Below are 23,533 nucleotides of genomic sequence, written 5' to 3' on the forward strand. Positions count from 1 at the left end.
CAGCAAAATCAACGAGACAAAATGCGGTCCTGTCAGCTCAGCCCCTCAGACAACGCACTCCAAAACAAGCAAAAAAATATGAGTGGCCGTGCACAGGGGCATGTCCAACCGCTCCTCTTTTCACCTCCGATCACCAAAAGAAAAATTACAGCCCATAAAACATATAAAAAGACAACTTAGCCCAGCTAAAGCCCATCACTGGGCAACTTAACCCGAACACAGCCCAACATGTTTCCCAGAGCGTGATCGAGCGAGGTAGCGACAACAACAACGAGCTGACACGACAAAGAGCGCACGAATCTTAACGTTTTACATCGTGTGGTTGAGCAGTTAGATGTGAGATAACTATTTCACATCTAGATGTGAAATAGCAAATCTGAACATAATATACCACGTGTTGTCCTCTGCTTCTTGGTTACCCGTCGGGATCTAAACCTGGACAAAGGTAACAACAGCCAGGCAGACCTATCTAGGATCTCTCCCGCAATAACATGCTGGCTAGACCTACGGTATGCATAGCACTGCTCTTCTTCCCCATAATTGGTGGTGCCGACTGGACAAAGATGCGTGTACGACAAGCCGGGGCCATCGTGGAGCATCACCCAGAGTCGACAGACACCGGGTGAGAACTTCTGGCCCACTGACACCTTTGCTGCGTGTATGCATCAGAGGTTACATCACTCGCACAGAGCGGTAGGGTCAGCTTAACAGATTTGCCACGGTAAAACTTTCCGCTCTTCTCGATCGACATGTACAGCGTTAAAACGACTTGTCGCTAGTAAGCATACTGATGACGAATCATGGTAGATTCGTAGACAACAACACAAGAATAGCTACGTGTACTGGCTTCAGGATCCTGGCTGGGTGGCTGCCCCGGGGACGCACTCGTCGTGGGTGTTTGCCGTGTTGGCGGTGGCCTCCGACAGGATACCGAGGGAGAAAACGCCCAGCGGCCTTGAGCTGGATGTGTAACTGCCTTCATACATGTTGCCGCTTTTCACCACAACCACCATCTCGCACTTCTCTCTGAGGAGGAGATCAATGACGTGCTCCAGCGAGGTTGAACAAGGCACGCACAGTGGTGGCCTCGCCATTGAAAGAAGAGGCGAGTCCATCTGCAAAAGGAAAATAAAAGTGTTCAGGGTCACGCGAGAATGCTTCCAAGAGAAAATATCAAATATGTTGCAATTGAAAGTGGAGTATAGGTTTGTCCTTCCGTGCAAATCGAAATTACTTGAATAATTAACCCCCTCCGAGTAAACCGACAGTTACATCTGATCTACCATCCAAAGAATGGATTCGACTCGACTCGTATGACGTTGCCCGTACATTTTTCTACTTCTTTCACGGACAACTGAACCAAGTATCCTAATGGCACCGCCGATGCTTGTGACCGGTGTTCCTCAAACTCTACACCAACAGGCAATAGTGCCTACCGAATATCCAAGCTCATCTGATCTTGGTGAACTACAAAAAAAACCTAAAAGAAACAAAAAATAACTGATTTTTGTTTGCATGTAAGATGTTTGAGTGCGTGAGGTCCGTGTCAAATTTCAGCTTATTTAGACATCTAAGTAGCTCTCAGCAAAAAACCAAATCGGTCGGAATAATGCATGAACAGTACACTTTTTCACAGACCCCAATTTTATTGTTTTTGTTGAGAGCTACTCAGATGTCCTAACGAGCTGAAAATTGGCACGGTCCTCAAGCACTCAAACATGTTCCATGTCAAAAAAAAAAATCAGATTTCTTTTTTATTTTTCTACTCCCTCCGTTCCCAAATATAAGCTAGAGATTCCAACAAATGACTACATAAGAGCAAAATGAGTGAATCTACACTCTAAAATATGTCTACATACATCCGTATATTGTAGGAGTGTAGCGTTTTGGTGGCCGAGCACCGTGCAGGCCGGAATCTCGCGCCGTGCAATGCAGCTTCGCGATGTGTGCGCGCTCGTTTCTACGCAGCTATACGGGGACTGCTAAAGTTGAAATACATCGGGGCCTCGCTGCTGTGCTAGCATTCTACGTGGGCCATGTGTGTAACCGAATTTTTCACATGTGGTGCTAGGGCCGGCCTGGTGTGTCATTAAATGCTATGGATGGCCCAACTATGATACCGTCGTCCCCTTCATCTGGCACACTGGATTTGTCTCAAAAAAAATCTGGCACACTGGATATTCTAAAAGGAAAAATCTGGCACATTGGACATGAGCGATTTCGTCATCGATGGGATGGAATTCTTCTCCGAGGAGTGCCATTCAGGTAATCATTTGGCAGATCTGTCAAAATTTGTGCTTCTTCTAGTTTTGGGATTTGGTTGGGTGTGCGGGGAATATCAACCACTATGATGCAACAAACCCAAAAACGGTTCTTCGTACAAGTTAATGCAGTGCTAGTTAGAAAATACAAATAAAACCGGTGACAAACCTGGTGAGCGCAATTCATTTAAAAATAGAATATGAGCACACAACGTGTTCTTTTAGCTGCTTAAGAAATAAGAAATATTATTTAAAATGAAAAAATAGCATAATTTTTGTCTAGCTTCCTCTGGAAAAAAGTCGCCATAAAAAATGGTAGAGTGCATCTTATTGAAATGATTAGGAACATTGGGTAACATCTGTGGTTGGCAAAAAATAGTCGAACGGTTTCCATCCTTTGTTAAAGGGGTCGACAATAAATATTATTCCATATGTGTGATTTATCTTCTGCCCATGTGCATATAAGATATGAGGATTTCTTGGAATTTTCACACCTAGAAAATGTCGATTAGTACACTTGGAGTGCCATGGGGTTGACGTGAGCCGCAATTACGGTATGACATCAAAGAACTAAGGGGGGTTGGTGTCTGTTCAATTGGTAACGAAATTATTAGTGCTAGGGGAGCGGTTGTTTCAAAAAAAATGCTTGTATAAAACGACAAACAATCCGAACGCATTTTTGTTGATAGCATGTGAAAATTTCATCATAAACTGAATCCGTGCGAGGGTGGCTGTGTTTACGTGTTAAAAAGGAAATTTGTCACCAGAATTTTCTAACAAAAAATTGTGATGCAAAAGTAATTTGGAAAATGCATCTAGACAATTAATGCATTTGAAGGAAAAATGTCATTCCGAGATGTGACAGGCAAAACAATTTGAATTATGCACAATTTCTCTTTTCTTTAAACCCGTCAAGCAAGAAATGATGTTTTCATGACTCGAAAAGAAAGAAAGAAAGAAAAAAAGAAATGATGTTTTCAGGTGATTTCGTGCACTAAAATGGGCATATTATGTTGGTGGTTACACACTGACGATTTGTCCTAGAAAATTTGATACACCAAGTTGGACGAAGTGGCGCAGCTCATGGTTTGTTAACTGGCCGGAGGGACCATGCGATGTGATCTTTCCCAGTTCGCTTCCTAGCCAGAGTACTATTTGAAGCATAGCTGCTGATATTGTTCTCTTAGCTGCTTCACCAAGTCTCTGGTATACCTATCTATGTGCCGGTGCGACTTCCAGTGCAGCTTCTCCATGCGGTTAACCGATTGTGCATGGTTGTGCTCTGTTTTGTGTTCACATATGTACCACCCCTTATAATCTGATCTAAGCACCTGCATCAATGCGCCGCATCCACACCTTGTCGAGCGGCTGTTTGATTGCAACGGCTTGCCCTCAGACTGATAGTAACTTTTTTCACCTGTTTAGCGAATCTCAGAATCCGTAGTATCGTTTGTTGTCAGAAGAATTTAGTTGGACATGATCTGTTTCCAAATGTGAAATCTCTTGTTTGGTCCTGTATTTGTGTTGCTTTTGCTTGGTGTATCACCTAATATGCAGGCTCCCCCCCCCCCCCCCCCCCCCCCCCAAAAAAAAAAAATTAACCCAAAACTGTAGTTTTCTCTTTGAGTAAGGTTCGCTTAATGTGGAGTTTTCTGCTTCAGGTTAAGAAAAGTTAAGTAATCATTCTAAAAAAAGGGGGGGAATGCAAATCTGAAAAATCATTATCATCTAAACAAAAGAAATTGATACAATAGAATACATATGTGAATGAGAAAGTTGATCATGTATTTTATAAGACGTTGAACAAGTATTTGAAGAAACGGTGAAATAAATATTAAAAAATGTTGACCAACGATTTGAAAAAAATGTTGAACAAGTAATTTTGAAAAAAAATGCTGAAATAAGTATTAGAAAACGTTGACCCAGAGAAATGAAAAAAATTATGAACAAAAAATTTGAAAATGTTTAATAAGCATTTAAAACTGTTGAACATGTATTAAAAATTCTTGACGAGTGTATGGGAAATGTTAAACTAGAATTTGAAAATTGCTGAATAATGTATTTGAAAAGTTGAAGACATACTAAAAAAATGTGGAACGAATATATAAAAATGTCGACCAAGTATTTTGAAAAAAATGTTGAATAAAGTATCAAAGTGTTGAACAAGTTTGTGAAAAACATTGAATAAACGTTCAGACTACGTTGCACGTGTATACCCAAAAATGTTGATCGCTTATTAAAAAAATGTTTTTCGCGTATGGGAAGGAGTATAATGAAAACCGAAAGGAAACCATGTTTTTCGCGTATGGGAAGAAGTATAATGAAAAACGAAAGGAAAAAAAATAAAAACCAAGTGAAAAAAAAAGGAGAAACCCAAAATATAATGTTGAATAAGAGAAACTCGAAGAAAAACAAGAAAACCAAACATGTTGATGAAGCAGCACAAAGTTTGTGGAGGAGCAACTCCACCTTGCTGCTACAATGTGTACAGCACAAGTGTTGAAGGAACAGCTTCAACGTGCTGCGCTAGATATCGCTCTAGAGGCGAATGTAGGTTGATAGGGCAGCAAGAGTTCAATCCAGAACTCCTAGGGCACAAGATCTACTCCAAGATCTTAGATAAGAACAACAAGTTCTATTATAGGTAGGGGTACATAGTCTGCCTCCAAAGTAGAGGCGAGGACCTCTATTTATAGGGCTTTGGGAAGCCTTCACATACTTCTACTTATAGCTGGAATACTCTAGAAAACATTATGTAAGTTTCACCATTCTACTCATAGCTACTCGCAACTAGAAGACTCTAGAAAACAGTAGATAGGATAGAAAAGAAAAGGAAAGAAATACTACACTAGAGTGGAAGCATCTAGAAGTAGCCAAACAGATCTGGCATGTGTTTTCTTTCTTCTCATCTAGTGTTCCTCATCATTCTCCCCTGGTTGTTTGGAACTCGCCCTCGAGTTATCTTCATAGAGCGCTTCTTCTGAATGGTAGAGAGTCAAGTCCGCAACATTGAAAGTGTTGGAGATACCCATGTCACTTGGAAGATCTATCACATAAGCATTATCATTTATCTTCCTCATGATAGAGAAGGGCCCATACCTTCGCTGCCTAAGTTTCCCTTTAACACCTAAAGGCAGCCTCTCTTTTCGGAGGTAGACCATCACCTTATCACCGACTTGGAATGATTTTGGCCTCTTTTTGCAATCAGCAAGTTGTTTATATTTCTGATTTTGTGCTTCCAAAGCGCCGCGAATCTCTTCAAATAACTCGGTGTAATTATCAGCAAAGGACAATGCTGATTTTGAGTTTCCCCTTGATGGCAGCTTCACCAGGTCCACCACATGTGTTGGAACTTTAGTGTAGACAATGGAAAAAGGGCTCCTTCCTGTGGATCTATGCTTGGAGTTATTGTAGGAGAACTCTGCAAGAGATAAAGCCAAATCCCATTGCCCCTTTCTTTCTCCACAAATGCAACGGATCAGATTACCCAAAAACTTGTTCACCACTTCCGTTTGTCCATCTGTTTGTGGATGAGCAGTGCTAGAAAATTTCAATTCAGTGTTGAATTGCTTCCACAAAGTGAGCCAAAATGCAGCAAGAAACTTGCTATCACGGTCTGAGACAATGGACCTTGGAACTCCATGAAGTCTGACCACTTCTCGAAAGAATAGGTTTGCCACATGATGAGCATCCGTTGTCTTGCGGCATGGGATGAAATGAGCCATCTTAGAGAATCTATCCACGACCACAAATACAGCATCACTTCCTCGTCTTGTTCTTGGCAAGCCCAAGACGAAGTCCATAGAAATGTCCTCCCATGGAGCAACAGGAACAGGCAAAGGCATGTATAACCCTGTGTTCTGGACTTGGCCTTTGCAGGTCTGACATACGGGGCACCGTTGAACGAACTTTCCAGCATCTCTCTTTAGTTGTGGCCAAAAGTAGCGAGCTTCCAGGTTAGCGATAGTCTTGTCCCGTCCAACATGGCCACTAAGATCACTTGAATGGAGCTCTCTAACCAGCTTGTCACGTAAAGAACTTCTTGGAATGCACAAACGATCATTTTTGAAGAGATATCCATCTTGCAACAAATAGTCATCACCTAATGGTTGGCCCCTTGCGTGCTTTACCCAAACATGGCCAAAGTCTTCGTCACCCTCATACAACTCCTTTATTTGACCCATGCCCGGAAGTTCAGCTTCAAAAGAAGTCAAGAGGCATGCACGACGACTCAAAGCATCGGCCACTCTGTTAGTTAATTATTCCAGATTTATGCACGATGAGATAGTTAAACCTCTCTAGATATGCTTCCCATCTTGCTAGCATGCGGTCAACATGCTTTTGATTTCTAAAATGCTTCAAGGATTGATGGTCGCTATAAACAATGAACTCTTTAGGCAGCAAATAGACTTCCCAAGTTTTCAACGCTCTGAAAACGGCGTATAATTCTTGCTGATAGGTACTCCATTTCTGTCTAGCTTCACTTAACTTCTCACTAAAGAAAGCAATGGGCTTCCTTTCTTGAGATAGGACAGCTCCAATGCCTACTCCACTTGCATCACACTCCAACTCAAAAGTCTTGTTGAAATCAGGTAGTACCAAGACAGGAGCTTGTGATAGCTTTTGTTTATCTCATTGAAGCTAGCTTCAGCTGCTTCTGCCCATTTGAACTTTCCTTTCTTCAAACACTCGGTAATTGGTGCCATGATAGTGCTGAAATTCTTAACAAATCGCCTATAGAAAGTTGCAAGGCCATGAAAGCTTCTTACCTCAGAAATGGTCTTAGGAGTTGGCCATTCTCGGATTGCTTCAACCTTAGAATCATCAACACGAATGCCGTCACATGTTATGACGAATCCTAGGAAAAGAAGTTGTGTTTGCAGGAAAACACATTTCTTCAAGTTGACGTAGAGCTCATTTTCCCTTAGTACTTCTAGCACCTTCCGAATGTGATCAAAGTGTTCATCCTCATCCTTGCTATAGATCAAGATGTCATCGAAATAGACCACAACAAAGTGGGATAAGAAGGGTCTAAGGACTTGATTCATTAAGTGCATAAAGGTACTTGGTGCATTTGAGAGTCCAAATGGCATGACTAGCCATTCAAACAACCCTTCCTTTGTCTTGAAGGCGGTCTTCCATTCATCCCCGGGTCTTATACGGATTTGATGATATCCACTTCTTAAATCTAGCTTTGTGAACACTCTTGCTCCACTAAGCTGATCCAACATATCATCCAGACGGGGAATAGGGAATCTATACCTTACGGTGATCTTGTTAACGGCTCTACTGTCCGTACACATGCGCCAAGATCCATCTTTCTTTGGCGCGAGTAGGGCTGGTACAGCACATGGGCTAATACTTTCTCGAATGTGCCCCTTTTGCAACAATTCCTCCACTTTCTCCTTCAATATACCATGCTCCTTTGGGCTCATTCGATAGTGTGGAAGATTAGGAAGACTTGCTCCCGGAATTAAGTCAATTCTATGTTGAATTCCTCTCATCGGTGGCAAGCCATGTGGCTCCCCAAGTATGTTCTGAAATTCTGCCAATAAACCACGTACCTTTGCTGGAATTTCAACAGTCAGGTGCTCTTCTCCCTTTACAACAAGTGCAGCACACAAATCTGCCTCCCTCAAGTCTTCCATAAACTCATGAGAGGTATGGGAGATAGTTAACATAGTTTTCCCCTCCTCCTTAGAGGTATTACCTTCGGGTTTGTTTGGTAAGATAATGATCCTTCTCTTGTTCCAAATGAAAGAGTAAGAATTTTCCTTGCCCTTGTGTGTAGTATCCACATCAAATTGCCAAGGCCTCCAAGAAGAACATGGCTGGCATCCATGTCAACCACATCACACAACACATTTGAGCGATAATGCTTACCCAAAGAAAGTGGCAGGTTGCATTGTTTGGTGATCCTCATATTCACTCCTTTCTTGATCCATCCAATAGTGTAGGGATTTGGATGATCATGGGTTTCAAGCTTTAAATGGTCCACCAACTTCTGGGAGATAAGATTCTCGCAGCTGCAACTATCAATCACTAGTTTGCATACCTTGCCATTCACCGTGCATTTGCTCTCAAATATTTTCTTCCGTTGTGTGTCATCGAGTTGTGGTGTGGAACATAGGACACGCTGGATCACACATACCACCTCTTCACCTTCTTCTTGACAAACCTCTTGTCCGTCTACATCTTCAGATTCGTATTCTTCCTCATCGCTTTCACCATCATGGATAGTCGTGTTAACAAATTTCCTTAGTGGGCAGCCGCTGGATATGTGTCCCTCTTTACCACATTTATAGCACTTTGGGCCTTCATTTGCCTTACCCTTGCCTCTAGTTTGCTTCGGGATGGGCTGTTTTGTCTTTGGTGGAGTGGTCTTTTCTTCCACTCTATTAGGTTGGCTCCTAGATGAGCCTTCGGTATGAGGATATGGAGGATATGGAGCCTTAGTTGTCTTTCTCATCCTCACAAACCTCTCGGCCTTTAAGGCTAGAGCTTGTGCTTGATCAACGGACCAGATTTGTTGCATCATCAATCGATCTTGAATAGCATCATTGAGACCATTGATGTACCTTGCAACTTGTTGCTCTTCAGTTTCAGCAAGGTTGCACCTCACTTGTAGCCTTAGAAACTCCTCCGTGTAATCTGAAACAGTCCTATTTCCTTGAGCACAATTTTGAAATTGGATAAATAGGATCTGGTCATAATCAGCGGGCAAAAATCTCCCTTTCAAGAGGCCTTTCATTTGTCGCCAAGTTCTAACACGAGGTTCTCCTCTCAGCCTGCGCTCCTCTTGAACGCGATGCCACCATGCACCGGCTCCTCCTTTCAGTTTGTATGCGACCAAAGGAACTCTACGATCTTCCGGAACCTCCATGACCTCAAAGAAAGTCTCCACTTCATATAACCAATCCAGGCACCCTTCAATGTCAACATTTCCATTAAAACTTGGGATCTCAGCTTTCACCTTGTATGTATCTCTTGCATATGTAGGGTTGGGTGCTCTCCGATATGCGTAGAGATCTGCTTCTTCAAGGGCATCATCATATTCTTCACCTTCAGAAGTTTCAACATAAATTGGCCTTCTTGAAGCACGTTGAACAGCACGTTGTTGTGGCGGTCTTGCTCCAAGATTACCTCTCCTTCTTTGTTGAACATCTTCTTCTTTAGATGAATCTCCTTCATTGGCAGCAGGGGGGACACCCTTTCTTATCATCTCAACCAGCTGACCAAATCTCCGATTAAGATCTTCACGCAGCTCTTTGATTTGTTGTTCTGCAGCATCCATCCTCTTCTCCAATTGCTCCATTGCTTGCTGCAACTTACTCTCGAAGAGGACAACAAGAACTAGTATGGGTCAACCTGGCTCTGATACCACCTGAAGCAGCACAAAGTTTGTGGAGGAGCAACTCCACCTTGCTGCTACAATGTGTACAGCACAAGTGTTGAAGGAACAGCTTCAACGTGCTGCGCTAGATATCGCTCTAGAGGCGAATGTAGGTTGATAGGGCAGCAAGAGTTCAATCCAGAACTCCTAGGGCACAAGATCTACTCCAAGATCTTAGATAAGAACAACAAGTTCTATTATAGGTAGGGGTACATAGTCTGCCTCCAAAGTAGAGGCGAGGACCTCTATTTATAGGGCTTTGGGAAGCCTTCACATACTTCTACTTATAGCTGGAATACTCTAGAAAACATTATGTAAGTTTCACCATTCTACTCATAGCTACTCGCAACTAGAAGACTCTAGAAAACAGTAGATAGGATAGAAAAGAAAAGGAAAGAAATACTACACTAGAGTGGAAGCATCTAGAAGTAGTCAAACAGATCTGGCATGTGTTTTCTTTCTTCTCATCTAGTGTTCCTCATCAGTTGACCGAGTCAATTCCGTGCCGTGTACATGAGGCAGGGACTGTTGCGCGCGTGAACGAGACATGCAGGTGTGCTGCATCTCGTGTGCCTGTTATGCAGCTGTGCTGCACTCGTGTGCCTGCGTGTACGTGAGCCAGCAGTGATTATTTAATACTAGCAAATACGGGCGCTGTACACCAGACTATTCTATGAATACAGTCGCTATACGGTAGCTTTATGCACGCTGGGCACCGATCGCGCCGAGCACTGACGGGGCTGATTCCGGCCTGCAGGGTGCTCGGCCACCAAACACCATTTTCGATATTGTAGTCCATTTGAAATGTCTAGAAAGACTTATATTTAGGAACGAATGGAGTAGTATTTTTTTTTATTTTACTGTTCATATGCAGGAGTGGAGCAGATGAGCTCTGGAGCCATTTAGCCGCTCTCCTATGCACCGCCATACTTGAGCTTTATTAGGCCAATCCAAGGAATAACAGTACATGCATTTTCGTGTCATCTAGCCTACTTCTCTAGTTAACACTTAACAGTGGGCAACTAATGAACACAACACAGATTTTCAACGGCGTAAGTTAATGCTGCCAGCCACGCCCAGCTTCTACCTCACCAGGTACTATGCCGCCCGTTAAGATGTCAAAATACTGTGCCTTGCAACAAAATTCAGTTCCAGCTGTTCCAAAAGATTTCATACCTTGGTACAATCGCGGCTGTGAACTATTCCAACACAACTTCCCCAGTCATTCACAAGAGGAACTGCAGAGTCTTTCAAGAATCGCATCGCAACATTTTCCAAGATCAAGTCAGCACCTAACGGTCGACTTTCTCGAAACGGAATCATATACTTCTCAACAGGATCATTCAAGAGAATCTACAATGTCATTAGACAGAAGTTAAGATAATCAAGTTAAAGTGGATATTAGATACAAACGAAATGAATACACAACCTGTGGAAATACATGTGGTCTAAGAGGAGAGTTGGTGAATCCAGATAGCGTTTCAACTTTGAGTGCCACCTGGTATGAACAGAAAGGAACAAAACTTAACAATGACCGCGTTTCCACTTCGTCAGATCAAGTTCATAGAATTGGCAAAACAAACAGAATATTTGCTATATCATCCTGTCACCCAGTCCCATCATCGAAAAAACTTTGCAGTTTCACCAATCCAGATATACATAGGCTAAACTAGCCAACAAAAACGTCTTATATTTTCATACGGAGGGAGTATATGTTGGCCCTGTACTTCGGAAACTAGACTGGCAATGCATAAGATGAAAACTAAGCAAGCATTCATTTCAGGAGAGAGCTCATGTACCAAGGATAGATAATTATGCTCCTGCCCTTCACAACAACAAATGGCATGCAAGGCTCGAATAAACTATTTGCTTCATTGGTTGCATGAAATGAATCCATAGAAAATGTTCCAGCTGAAAACTTGCATCCTATATTGAAACCGCCGCCATTTCGTGGATGGGTAGTGGATCTGATTGGTAAGCCAGCGGATTAAAATATACAAGCTGGGCCCCAAGATTGGGGTTCGGGTCGAAAAGAGAGAAAACGAAAACATTCACATAAACACTGGCGCAGAAATAACTTTCTGGCGATTGTTAGGATATCGGTTATGTTTGAGGGTCGGCCAGAGGAAGACGGATTCAGCTAGAAAAGCAAGGGTTGTGGTGCCTTGGCTATCGAGAGTTTGGGGATGTCCTTAACAGTTAGTATCCCAGGTAAGTAAAGCTCAGTCATAGGTCTTCATAAGTTGACTTATTACTTCATATGTACCAGTCAGATTTGTATCCTCTCAAATTGACAGGAGAGGAGGTCATAACAATATCATGAATACTGTATTTAACAACTAGAGCATCTGTATCTCACCAAAGATATATGGTGTCAGAAGGAAGAAATTCCTGAGATATAGTGGTTAGAAAGCAGATCAATGCTCCTGAACTTTAATTAGTGAAACTAACAGAAAGATGGCCATATTTGCTTCCAGATTAAAATAATAGAAAAGCATGTGATCTCATCTCAGTACACAGTGAGTTTGCTGAAGAACGCATTTAGAATTTAGAGCAGAAGAAATAATACTGGACACTTGGACAGGACAACAATATTTAAGTTACATGCATACAATAACCTCTTAAGTTACAATAGCCTCTTAAGTTATATGCATACAATAACAAATCACAATGCTCAAAGCAATTGACATTATATTCAACATGAACACTACAACTATTTTATACTAGTAACAGAATAAAAGTATGACTTAGGCACAATTGTTTCCTAGCTAACACGAAGAAACATGCCAAACACCCTCTGTAAAGAAATATAAGAGCATTTAGATCACTACTTTAGTGATCTAAACACTCTTATATTTCTTTACGGAGGGAGTACATTTAAATCTCAGAACTCAAAACATCGCAAAGTCGTATTGAGATTCCGTATATGTACTTTTATAATCGAAGCAATGAATGAATTAGAATTAGTACTTAGATTACAAACTTCAATGCAGAATTAAAAGAACATACCAGGCCTACTCTACTTCTCCAAGAGAAATGCTCCTTCCCGTTAACTATTCTTCTGAGAAGTCTTCTAGCCACGTCTACCTGTACAACAATAAATCAGCCAGCAAGGCATTGAGTCGCATGAAAATGGGCATTTGAAAATCTCAAGACTGTTTTGGCAAAGAGAAAAGACACTGCAAAGAGTGAAGAAATCATGATCATTGCACTGCTGTATTGCATCTGGTAACATAGTCATGTTGGAGTTTATCCAATCACAGGATCACTGGAGAAGGCCTGTTTTTTCCTTTATAGTTTTACACTCAGTCTTGCCAAGATCTTTCTTAGACAAACAAAAAAATAGAGGAATCTATTCACAAGATTTCGACAGCACATAACACAATCTTTTAAAGTGATTAAAATCATGCAATTAAGAAACAAAATAATAATAATACAGTATCCATCTAGTGTGGTATGACAAATGGGGAACAATATACTCTTAGCACTATAGTGAAGCCTCATAGAACCGCAGAAAACAATGAAAACAACAATGTGACTTCAAAAAAAAATTACACGAACTGAAGACAGTGAATTATCTACAGGTTTGAAACAACATGAGAATATATTTGCACGAAAGGACTTTGAAGTTGGTTCATTGGGCAAGATCCCTTCAACGGTACATAGACTCTTAACAGAATATACTTTCGGGTGCATCCATGGTAAGCACGTCAGCACTAAAGGTGCAACTGTTCTCTTACATAGTATGCATCCCACTACAAAAGGTCTTGTTATTTTACCAAATTCTGTAAAACTTCAGTAGACTTAGCAATCAACTGACCGAAGTATTGCATGGACAGCAAATCCAAATTAATTTCTGACTTGCCTCTTGTTTAGCGTACCTGATTGTTATTTATAGCAGCCTCCATTAATAGCTCATCTGCCTCTTGTTTAGCTGAACGGCTAATGGATCCAACTGAATCTGGCCACATGCGTTCTTTCAATCTCCTTACCATATCAAAATCACCTATAGTAGCAAAAGCTCTCATGATTGAAAGATAAAGATGAGGTTTGGGCCTCAAGTCTTTGTTGTCGCCAGCCTGCTTTATTATCTCACCAAAAATGCAAAGAGCCCCTACAACAACAGAAGCATATTAGGACATCTACACCCAGAAGGTAGCAATATATTTTAAACCAACCAGGCTACATATTCAAACATGAGAATTCTATTTGCAGTTACATTGTGCAAGAAGATTTTTGTAAGAGGTAACAACTAAGGGCGCAGCAAGATTGTCGCATACAAATGTTTAGGTTTCTTCCTTTCTCACAATATATGGTCCAAATATAATGGAACATGCAATAGCACTACTTTTCTCCCAATATGCTGGTCATGATTGTCTTTCCATATTTATGTTCACATAAATCATTGATGTCAGATTGGCATCCTGGACCGGCCAGGAACTAAGAACTATAAAGGAAAAAAGTCACGTAATGTTTTTCTCAAAAACAGAAGGTCACACAAGGCTTAATTGTTACAGAGGTTTAGGCAAGTAAACATCGAGTTGTTATGTGCTGGATCATAAATCAAATACGATGGGAAAAAAAACAGATGTGGAAACCAGATTCCAATCATTTCATATCAAATTGACAGTTGCAATGTGTAACTCAACCACTCTAAGAGCAAGTCATCCACAATTCATGACAGAAGCTCTAATTTTGGCGTAAGATCCCTGAATAGGATGATTTGGAATTAATAGCTTGGTTAAGAATATCGAGAATGTAACTGTGTCTTGAGGGCTAGTTTGCATGGAAAGGGATTAGACCTAATTCCCTCAGATGGGATTGAAAACTGAACAAAAATCCATAAGAATAAAAGGATGTGCCTGCTGGAGTCGGGGACGGCGGCTGGCAAGGCGTAGCTCGGCCAGATCTGACCTCCTGCGGGGCGGGCCGTGGTCGGCGCGGGTCAAGGAGGGCGGTAGTGGTGCGAGCCAGGGGGCTCGGCCAGATCTGACCTCCTGCGGGGCGGGCCGTGGTCGGCGCGGGTCAAGGAGGGCGGTAGTGGTGCGAGCCAGGGGGCTCGGCCAGATCTGACCTCCTGCGGGGCGGGCCGTGGTCGGCGCGGGTCAAGGAGGGCGGTAGTGGTGCGAGCCAGGGGTCGGGGATGGCGGCAAGTGGCCCGGCCAGATCTGACCTCTCGGCGGCGCGGGCCGCGTTCGGCTAGGGCTGCGGGCGGCTGCCTCGACCGGGGCCATCTCGGGTGGTCGGGGTGGCGACGCAGTGGCGGTGGTTGCGGATCTGCCCGCGGCAGCGGCCGGCTTCTCCGGCGTCGGCTCGTCTGCGGTCGGACCGTCTCGACCTTCGCCCCATCTCCTCGTCATCTGGGTGCTACTCCCATCAAAGGGCTGGTCCTCACCCAGCTGTGGTCCACCGCTCGTCTCGCGCCCGGTGCTGCAGGACCGAGCTCGTCTCGCGCACGGTGCAGCGGGATCGAGCTCGTCTCGCGCACGTTGCAGCAGGACTGACCTCGTCCCCCTCTCGGTGCTGCAGGACCGCGCTCGTCTCGCGCTCGGGGCAGCAGGACGGGTCGGTGGATGCCAGTTCTGGCCGGCCTATCGGGTCTCGACGCTGGGGGTCGCCCAGGGGTGCGAAAGGGGGGACCTTTCCGCTCGTCTCTTTCGTTGGGGTGGAGGCGGGTCTCGTGTGAGGTGGTGTCAAGGTCTTGGATGCCGGGGCGGCGGCCCTGGTGGTGGTAGCACGGTGCTTTTGGACAGAGCCCGTGCTATGGCGTTGCCCGGTCACCATGGCCGTGTGGGCGGCGTGGTTGCCGGGATGTGGCGTTCGGTGGCGGTGAGTGGTGGCCGAGGTGAAAACCTGTTCTATCTTCGGACGGACCGGCGGCGGCGAAGATCGTTCCCTTCTTGAAGGCGTCGTCGCGGCTCTCATTGCCCGTCATGCGGCTCCAGGGGAAACTCTGATCCTTGGATCGGGCGGTGGCGGCGCTCCGGTGTCGTACCCTTCCTGAAGGCGCCGCCTTGGAGCCCATGGTTCGTCATATGTAACTTCATCTCTTTGTTGTAGTATTGCTAGGAGTGGTGTTGTTGCGCTCAGCGCCTATGTATCTTGTCTTGGGTGTGTGCGTGTGTTGCGGTGACGTGTGTTTGTACTGGATGCTTGTTGGTCGGTGCTTTATATATAAAGCGGGGCGAAAGCCTTTTTCGGTAATTGACCCAAACAAGCCTAAATGTGCTTTTATAAATTGGATATGCCATTTCCCCATTTGGGATATAAAATGGTAAAATAAGGGGTGTTAGAACAGTAGCACTACTAAGGTCTCTCAATTAGAAAATAGAGTAACATCAAATTTTAGGATGACAGCTGGGAGCTAGGCCACTTGTTAGGGCGTGTACAATGGTGCTATCTTATGAGTGCCATGTAGGATAAATGGTGAGGTGGAGGAAAGAGAAACCAGAAGAAAAGGCTTGCCTTCTCTTAATTAAGAGATGATCTCTTAGGAACAATATCTTTTTTTTTAGGGGTCTTAGGAACAATATCTCTCACCACATATTTAGGTATATCTAGTTACTAGAGATAACATTAAGAGATAACCCATTGTACATCATTTGCTATTGACATCTCTAGATTATGTGACGGACTTAAGATAGGACTGCATTATCAACCACTGTACATGCCCTTAGTGATATACCGCTTCTATTTTCCAACCTGTAAAGATGCAGTGTGTTACCAAGCAAATTGGCCCACTAAAAATTAATATATAGCTTACCGTCAATGGACCCGCAAGCTAGAAAGGCATCTGCCATAGCTGTGTATGCAGTCCTGTCAATTGAAACAAGTGATGATTTCATCTCCACCACAATCTTCAGAACTGAATAAAGATCTTGGCTATTTCCTAGACCCTGCAACATGCTTCAATAACTTGCACAATTAAAATCATAAAATGATGCTGAATACACAATTAACCAAAATAGCATGTCAAAGTATTTAAGGCAATCAATGAATAACCTTAAGTAATGTTGTGTAGGTAACAGCATCCGGGAGGAGTTCAGGATTATCATCCCTTTTAGCTTCATCCTGCATTTATGAGCAACTAATTTTCATTGATGAGGCAACTACATGTATATGCAAGACAATTTTGTGGCTAAAACTGGCCTTTCCAACCCTTGTGTGACACCTTCATATCTTCAAGAAATTGGAAAGCCTTCTCAATCTCTGCTGATTTTACACATGCAAAAATGATGGTGTTGTACGTCAATCTATCAGGCTTCAATCCTTGACGCAAGATCTCATCTTTAACAGTTAACGCTCCAAGAGGGAAGTTGCTTTTTATGTATCCCTGGAGGGTGTCCAATTCAGAAACTTATGAAACTACAATTGAGACAGTAATGCAAAAGAACAGATAACTTAGGGAAATAATTGCAAGGGAAACTAAGAGATACCTTCATCAGTAAGTTGTATAGTAACACAGACTGTCCTTCGTAAAGGACTTGGCGAAAACGAGCAACGAGAGCATTGGCACGCCTCATATCTCCTGGACAAAATATGAAGTTGAATTTCATCAGTAACCGTACAGCTAATGTAGGTAAGAAAACTCTCCAGTGGTAAACAGCTATCCATAGAATATTGTAATAAAAACAAATAATCTATAATGAGAACATGTCATAAGCATAACCAATCAGCAACACATCAAACTTGGCTCCACTACACTATGCAACAAAAAAAAAAACACCCAAAACCTAAGTACATAGGGCTATTTAGTTAGTGATGTATCCTTTTGTTATCTCCACTATACGAGTAAGTATTCAGTAGTGACATGCCTTCTATACCTCGACGAGGCTTCCTTGAGAGTGGTGTGTGGGGTATATTGTGAGCGGGTTCGGACAGTCTTCGCCCGGTTTTCTGTTGATTAACCGGGCAACTCTCTTCTTCTTAATTGATGGATGAACAAATCTATTGCCTCCGTTTCAAAAAAAAAATGCAAGAAATGCGGCCAATGGCCAGTTTATTACCGAAAAAGGCTTTCGCCCCGCTTTATATATAAAGCACCGACCAACAAGCATCCAGTACAAACACACGTCACCGCAACACACGCACACACCCAAGACAAGATACATAGGCGCTGAGCGCAACAACACCACTCCTAGCAATACTACAACGAAGAGATGAAGTTACATATGACGAACCATGGGCTCCAAGGCGGCGCCTTCAGGAAGGGTACGACACCGGAGCGCCGCCACCGCCCGATCCAAGGATCAGAGTTTCCCCTGGAGCCGCATGACGGGCAATGAGAGCCGCGACGACGCCTTCAAGAAGGGAACGATCTTCGCCGCCGCCGGTCCGTCCGAAGATAGAACAGGTTTTCACCTCGGCCACCACTCACCGCCACCGAACGCCACATCCCGGCAACCACGCCGCCCACACGGCCATGGTGACCGGGCAGCGCCATAGCACGGGCTCTGTCCAAAAGCACCGTGCTACCACCACCAGGGCCGCCGCCTCGGCATCCAAGACCTTGACACCACCTCACACGAGACCCGCCTCCACCCCAACGAAAGAGACGAGCGGAAAGGTACCCCCTTTCGCACCCCTGGGCGACCCCCAGCGTCGAGACCCGATAGGCCGGCCAGAACTGGCATCCACCGACCCGTCCTGCTGCCCCGAGCGCGGTCCTGCAGCACCGAGAGGGGGACGAGGTCAGTCCTGCTGCAACGTGCGCGAGACGAGCTCGATCCCGTTGCACCGTGCGCGAGATGAGCTCGGTCCTGCAGCACCGGGCGCGAGACGAGCGGTGGACCACAGCTGGGTGAGGACCAGCCCTTTGATGGGAGTAGCGCCCAGATGACGAGGAGATGGGGCGAAGGTCGAGACGGTCCGACCGCAGACGAGCCGACGCCAGAGAAGCCGGCCGCTGCCGCGGGCAGATCCGCAGCCACCGCCACTGCGCCGCCACCCCGACCACCCGAGATGGCCCCGGTCGAGGCAGCCGCCCGCAGCCCTAGCCGAACGCGGCCCACGCCGCCGAGAGGTCAGATCTGGCCGGGCCACTTGCCGCCATCCCCGACCCCTGGCTCGCACCACTACCGCCCTCCTTGACCCGTGCCGACCACGGCCCGCCCCGCAGGAGGTCAGATCTGGCCGAGCTACGCCTTGCCAGCCGCCGTCCCCGACTCCAGCAGGCACATCCACCGCACCACCGCCCGCCACGAGCAGGATCCCGCCGCCGCGGCCGCGACGGGGCATACCACCGCCCAGCAGCCCACCGAGCGACGCCAACAGCCCCCGCCGTCGCTGGGACGGCCGTCAACACCGCGCCGCCGTGCCCTGCCCAGCGCCGCGCAAGCACGCGAGGAGACTGCCCCGCGCCAACCCGCCCCGCGCGAAGGGTGAGATGGCCCGCCGCCGCCGGCCGGGCTTTGCCCGGCGGCGGCGGGGGGAGATCGAGGGGGCCGGCGGCGGCCGGTCGAGGGAACCCCCCCCCCCCCCCCCCCGCGCTCGCGGGAGCGGGTCGGGCGAGAGGATAAGTTCGCCTGTGTGGCCTGGCCAGTTTATTTACAACAACAGCCTTATTTGTTAGTGGCTTCATAGCCAAGTTATCTGCTTCAATAGAGCTCAATTCGGCATTGTGGTGGATTATGATAATCTCATTTGTCCAAACTGCTTTGGCTATCTTACTGTATGTTTAACTAACTTTTTCCTACTTCCATGGCTATTTTTCCACAGCATATTATAAAATAAGTTCAGCAAAACTAGATTTCAACAAAATGTGGTGTGATCTGAAAAGATTGCTTAGAGGTGGCTCATGTGTGCAACCCATTTTGATATACACACAATAAAATACTCCCTCTGTCCCATAAGGTAGTGTCAAAAAAACGTCTTACATTATGGGACGGAGGGAGTACAATTTACTCACTGAAACTAACACTATATTTTAGGGCATGGGCATGCCTGTGTAACCAGAATACTACTTATACACCAGAATACTGCTTCCGACAGATGAGCCAATTGAATTTAGGACTTTGATTCTGATATCAGTTGATTTTTATGTATAAGCTATTTTTGTAATTCCGACCAATGACTTATTCTCGCCATAGTGTTCTTCTTAGACTTCTAGTAGTTGTCTCTGGCGTCTCTAGTGATTTTGTGCATAAGGGGCAATATACTTGGTGCAACATACAAACATATTGTAAAACGGTCCATCTTGCACCAACCTGCTTCGATAAGGGCGTTTAGAAAACCACATAAAAGATGAGGAGAGAGCCGGGGGCTCCCATCAGAAGTATCTTTCTCAACTGATTCCAGTATCTCGAACGCTTCATCAATCCTTCTAGCTATCCCCAGACCCTTCAATTATAGCACATTGATTATAAGATTGTACCAGACACTTATTTAAACTAGGCACTCAGCAAAATACACCACGTATTTTCAGAGATATCACTGAGGTTAATCCCTTGAAGGTGCAAGAATGTAATGTGGTGATTAGAGAAGGAATACTCTGAGGAGCACAAATAGAAGGCGGCTGCCCCTCAAAAGACAAATATAAGGCGGCTGTTCATACAGAGTTAACACATTGATGGCTCAGGCAATCTGAGATGGAAATTTAATGGAGTTCATAGAGCATGGTGAATGCATTTGAATATGACGCAAAAACTCGAAATGGCACCTAGAGCGTTCATGAATCATAGCGGTCCAAATAATGAATGTCTCAGGCAGCACTGGTACACGAGTGGAAGGGGAGAGGGGGCATACCTTGAGCAGGATGCCGTACGAGACGCCGTCGACGCCACACCCCATGGGCCCGCGCATTTCGTCGAAGAGCTGGACCGCGAGGTCGACGTCGCCGCAGCTCACGCAGGCCTCCAGCACGGCGTTCATCACGATGATGTTGACACCCCCTCCCCTTCCCGAGCGCGCGCGCCGCTTGGACGCCTCCACCTCCGCCATGATCTGCGCCCGCCGAGCATCCGCCACGAGCGCAGCGGAGCCTTGAATGAGGACGGGAAACCACCCCCAATCTAAAACCGACGGGACGAATGGGTCGGCAGCAGGGGTACCGTACCTGGGCGAGCTGCCTGCGGCGGGTGAGGTCCACGATGCGGGCGGTGAGGCGGCGGAGGTTGGGCGGCGGGCGCTGCTTGTTGGAGGAGGGGCGGGGGGCGGGGCCGGGAGGGCGGGCGGAGGAGGGGTAGGAGCACGAGGAGACTCTGGAAGCCTCGGTGAGGGTGCGGAGGCGGGGCTCGCGGCGGGAGGAGGGCGGCGAGGGGGAGAGGAACCGCGGCCTCATCAGCATCATCTCTTCCCAGGCTGTGAGCTGCGACTGCGAGCGTGGGCGGGAGTGGATAGAGGAGGGGTCACCGCACCGGTGGGTTTTTTTTTTTTTTGAGGGGTCACCGCACCGGTGGTGTGCTGGTGGTTGCATGCTCGGCGTGACACTTCGCGCGGATTTTTTCTGGGCCCTGCCCAAACCTGGCCAGATGGGCTGGCACTGCCCGGCCCACGACATGCAGCCCGTATGCTGTGCACCCAGGCCCAGACACGGCCTAATTGTAAACATGCCGGCCCAGCGGCATCTTTGGGCCGCCGGACCGTGTATTATCAGCCTATTAGACTATTTGGCTGCGAGTGCTATATCTCGCATATTTTCGAATAAAATGGAGTCAAAAATGGGTGCGCGCGAGGGATCGATGTTGGCATCTCCTCATTGCTCCGCAGCTCTGTTAGACAATGCGCTGACATCGAGATTGCGCAGTGTACAATACATAGGGCGCGACCTACAAGAAGGAAAAGAGCCTGTTTTTACACATTTTCTTTTTTTTGGATTTTTGTTTCTTTTCGGGTTTTCAATGCTTCTTTCGTTTTCTTTTTTCTTTGCTGTTTTTTTTACTCTTTTCGCATTTGATTCGTCGGTTTATTTTTCTTTTTCTTTTTTTCGTTTATTTTTTTTCTTTTGGGGTTTTAATTTATTTTGGTTTTCCTTGTTACTTTTGGTTTTATTTGACAATTTGTATATATGTCAACGGCATTTTCTAATACACGATTAACATTCTTCCAATACATATTTAACATCTTTTAATACATAGTCAATATTTTTCCTACACACATCTTAAATATTTTTCAAATGATTTATTAATATTTTATAAATACAAGATTAACAATTTTTTAATACATGGTCAACATTTTTGCAATACAAACTTTTTAAAAAATTCAACTACTTGATTAAAAAATCAAATACCATATTAACATTTTCTAATACATTATCAACATTTTTTCTATGCATATTTTAACATTTCTAAATGCTTGATTAATATTTTCTAAACGTAATATTAACATTTTTGGAACACATGGTCAACATTTTCTAAGTGCATTTAACATTTTTCAAATGTTGATTACCATTTTTTAAATACCTGTTTCAACATTTTTTTCAAATCTTGATTAACATTTGTATATACATGACGGAATTTTTCATCATTTTTTAACACATGTTCAAAAAAATTCTATACACATATAACATTTTCCAAATGCTTTCTTAACATTTCCTCAAATACTTCATTAACATTTTATATACATGAGCAAATTTGTTTCGTCATTCAAATGCATGGTCAATATTTTTTCTATACACATTTTCACATTTCAAATGCTTGCTTAACATTTTTCAAACATTTGTTTTCAAATGCTACTTTTTAAAAATATATGATTAAATTGCTTCATACATATTTTATGTATACATTTTTTATGTACGTTATAAATATTTTCTTTGTACACATTTAACATTTTAAATGACATTTTCCAAAAAGAATATGTAGAGTGATTTTTATAATATATTTATTTAGAATATTTCAAAGTATGAACAAAAGTAAAAAAAGAAAAGCAAAAAACAAAAACAAAAAATGTGAAGAAAAAAAGTAAAACAGAAAACTAGGTTGTTTTTTCCTGCCGCCTGGGCCGGCCCAACTCGCGGCTCCCTTGAGCTGCAGTTCCCTACAAAATCACTAATTGAGGAGTACTCGTTGCAAAGATAACTCCCACCTTCCCAGGTTACGACAAGTGGCGCGCTGCATGTGCGTCACTTGTTGCAACCTCTTAGTTTTCCCTTTTTTCGTAGATCCGTTTATTCAAAACGTTTTATCTCTTAAACCGTGAGTCCAAATCTCGAACCGTTTTTCACCGTTGGATTCCTCACGTCGAGATCTTCAAAACCAGATCCCATGTTGATAGGTTTTGACGAACTTTTTTTTCACGAAAAAAACAAACCAGGAGCACGGGTTTTCCTTTCCTTTCCGAAAGAGGCACGCCCGTGCCTCTCGCGAAATCACAACTATGCCTCTAGCGGAAGAAAAAAAAGAAGAGATAACGCTTTTTTCGTTTCTGGGAGGCACGGCCGTGACTCTCGCGAAAGCACAACCGTGCCTCTCGCGGAAGCAAAACTGTAACTCTCGCGGAAAAAAAACAGAAAACATATTTTTTTTCATTTCCAAGAGGCACGGCCGTGACTCTTGCGAAAGCACAACAGTGTCTCTTGATACGTCTCCAACATATCTATAATTTTTGATTGTTCCATGTTGTTATATTATCATTCTTGGATGTTTTATAATCATTTTATAGTCATTTTATATCATTTTTTGGTACTAACCTATTGACATAGTGCCAAGTGCCAGTTGGTGATTTTGCATGTTTTTTACATTGTAGGAAATCAATACCAAACGGAGTCAAAATGCAGCGAAACATTTTGTGGATTTTTATGGACCAGAAGACATTCAGTGGGCCGAAGAAGCGCCTGGGGGTGCTCCGAGGGGAGCACAACCCACCAGGGTGCGCCTGGAGGCCCAGGCGCGCCCTGGTGGGTTGTGCCCACCTCGGTTGCCTCCCGAACCGCCGCTTTACTCTA

General features: G+C 44.6%; 1 protein-coding gene across 1 annotated transcript; it reads right to left on the reverse strand.

Moving 5' to 3' along the window:
- Positions 1 to 712: 712 nt before the first annotated feature.
- Positions 713 to 20,984, reverse strand: LOC123121574 (pentatricopeptide repeat-containing protein At5g10690). The gene is made up of 12 exons (XM_044541595.1): positions 20,708 to 20,984; positions 20,398 to 20,595; positions 19,860 to 19,992; positions 17,091 to 17,182; positions 16,826 to 16,987; positions 16,657 to 16,725; positions 16,418 to 16,550; positions 13,536 to 13,768; positions 12,664 to 12,741; positions 11,084 to 11,152; positions 10,831 to 11,007; positions 713 to 1,115 (listed from the first exon to the last, which is right to left on the reverse strand). The coding sequence occupies exons 1-12, from the start codon at positions 20,939 to 20,941 to the stop codon at positions 849 to 851; spliced, it is 1,845 nt and encodes a 614-aa protein (XP_044397530.1). The 5' UTR covers positions 20,942 to 20,984; the 3' UTR covers positions 713 to 848.
- Positions 20,985 to 23,533: the final 2,549 nt, after the last annotated feature.

The sequence above is a fragment of the Triticum aestivum genome, chromosome 5D (genome assembly GCF_018294505.1).
Source record: "Triticum aestivum cultivar Chinese Spring chromosome 5D, IWGSC CS RefSeq v2.1, whole genome shotgun sequence".
Classification (NCBI taxonomy): Eukaryota; Viridiplantae; Streptophyta; class Magnoliopsida; order Poales; family Poaceae; genus Triticum; species Triticum aestivum.

Excerpts from the sequence above, each read along its gene's own strand:
- LOC123121574 (XM_044541595.1), bottom strand. The coding sequence starts at position 20,941 with ATGATGCTGATGAGGCCGCGGTTCCTCTCCCCCTCGCCGCCCTCCTCC. Across the intron at positions 20,596-20,707 it reads GCCGCAGGCAGCTCGCCCAG|ATCATGGCGGAGGTGGAGGC; the intron begins GTACGGTACCCC and ends CGGCGGGCGCAG. Across the intron at positions 13,769-16,417 it reads AGCTTGCGGGTCCATTGACG|GGGCTCTTTGCATTTTTGGT; the intron begins GTAAGCTATATA and ends CTGTTGTTGTAG.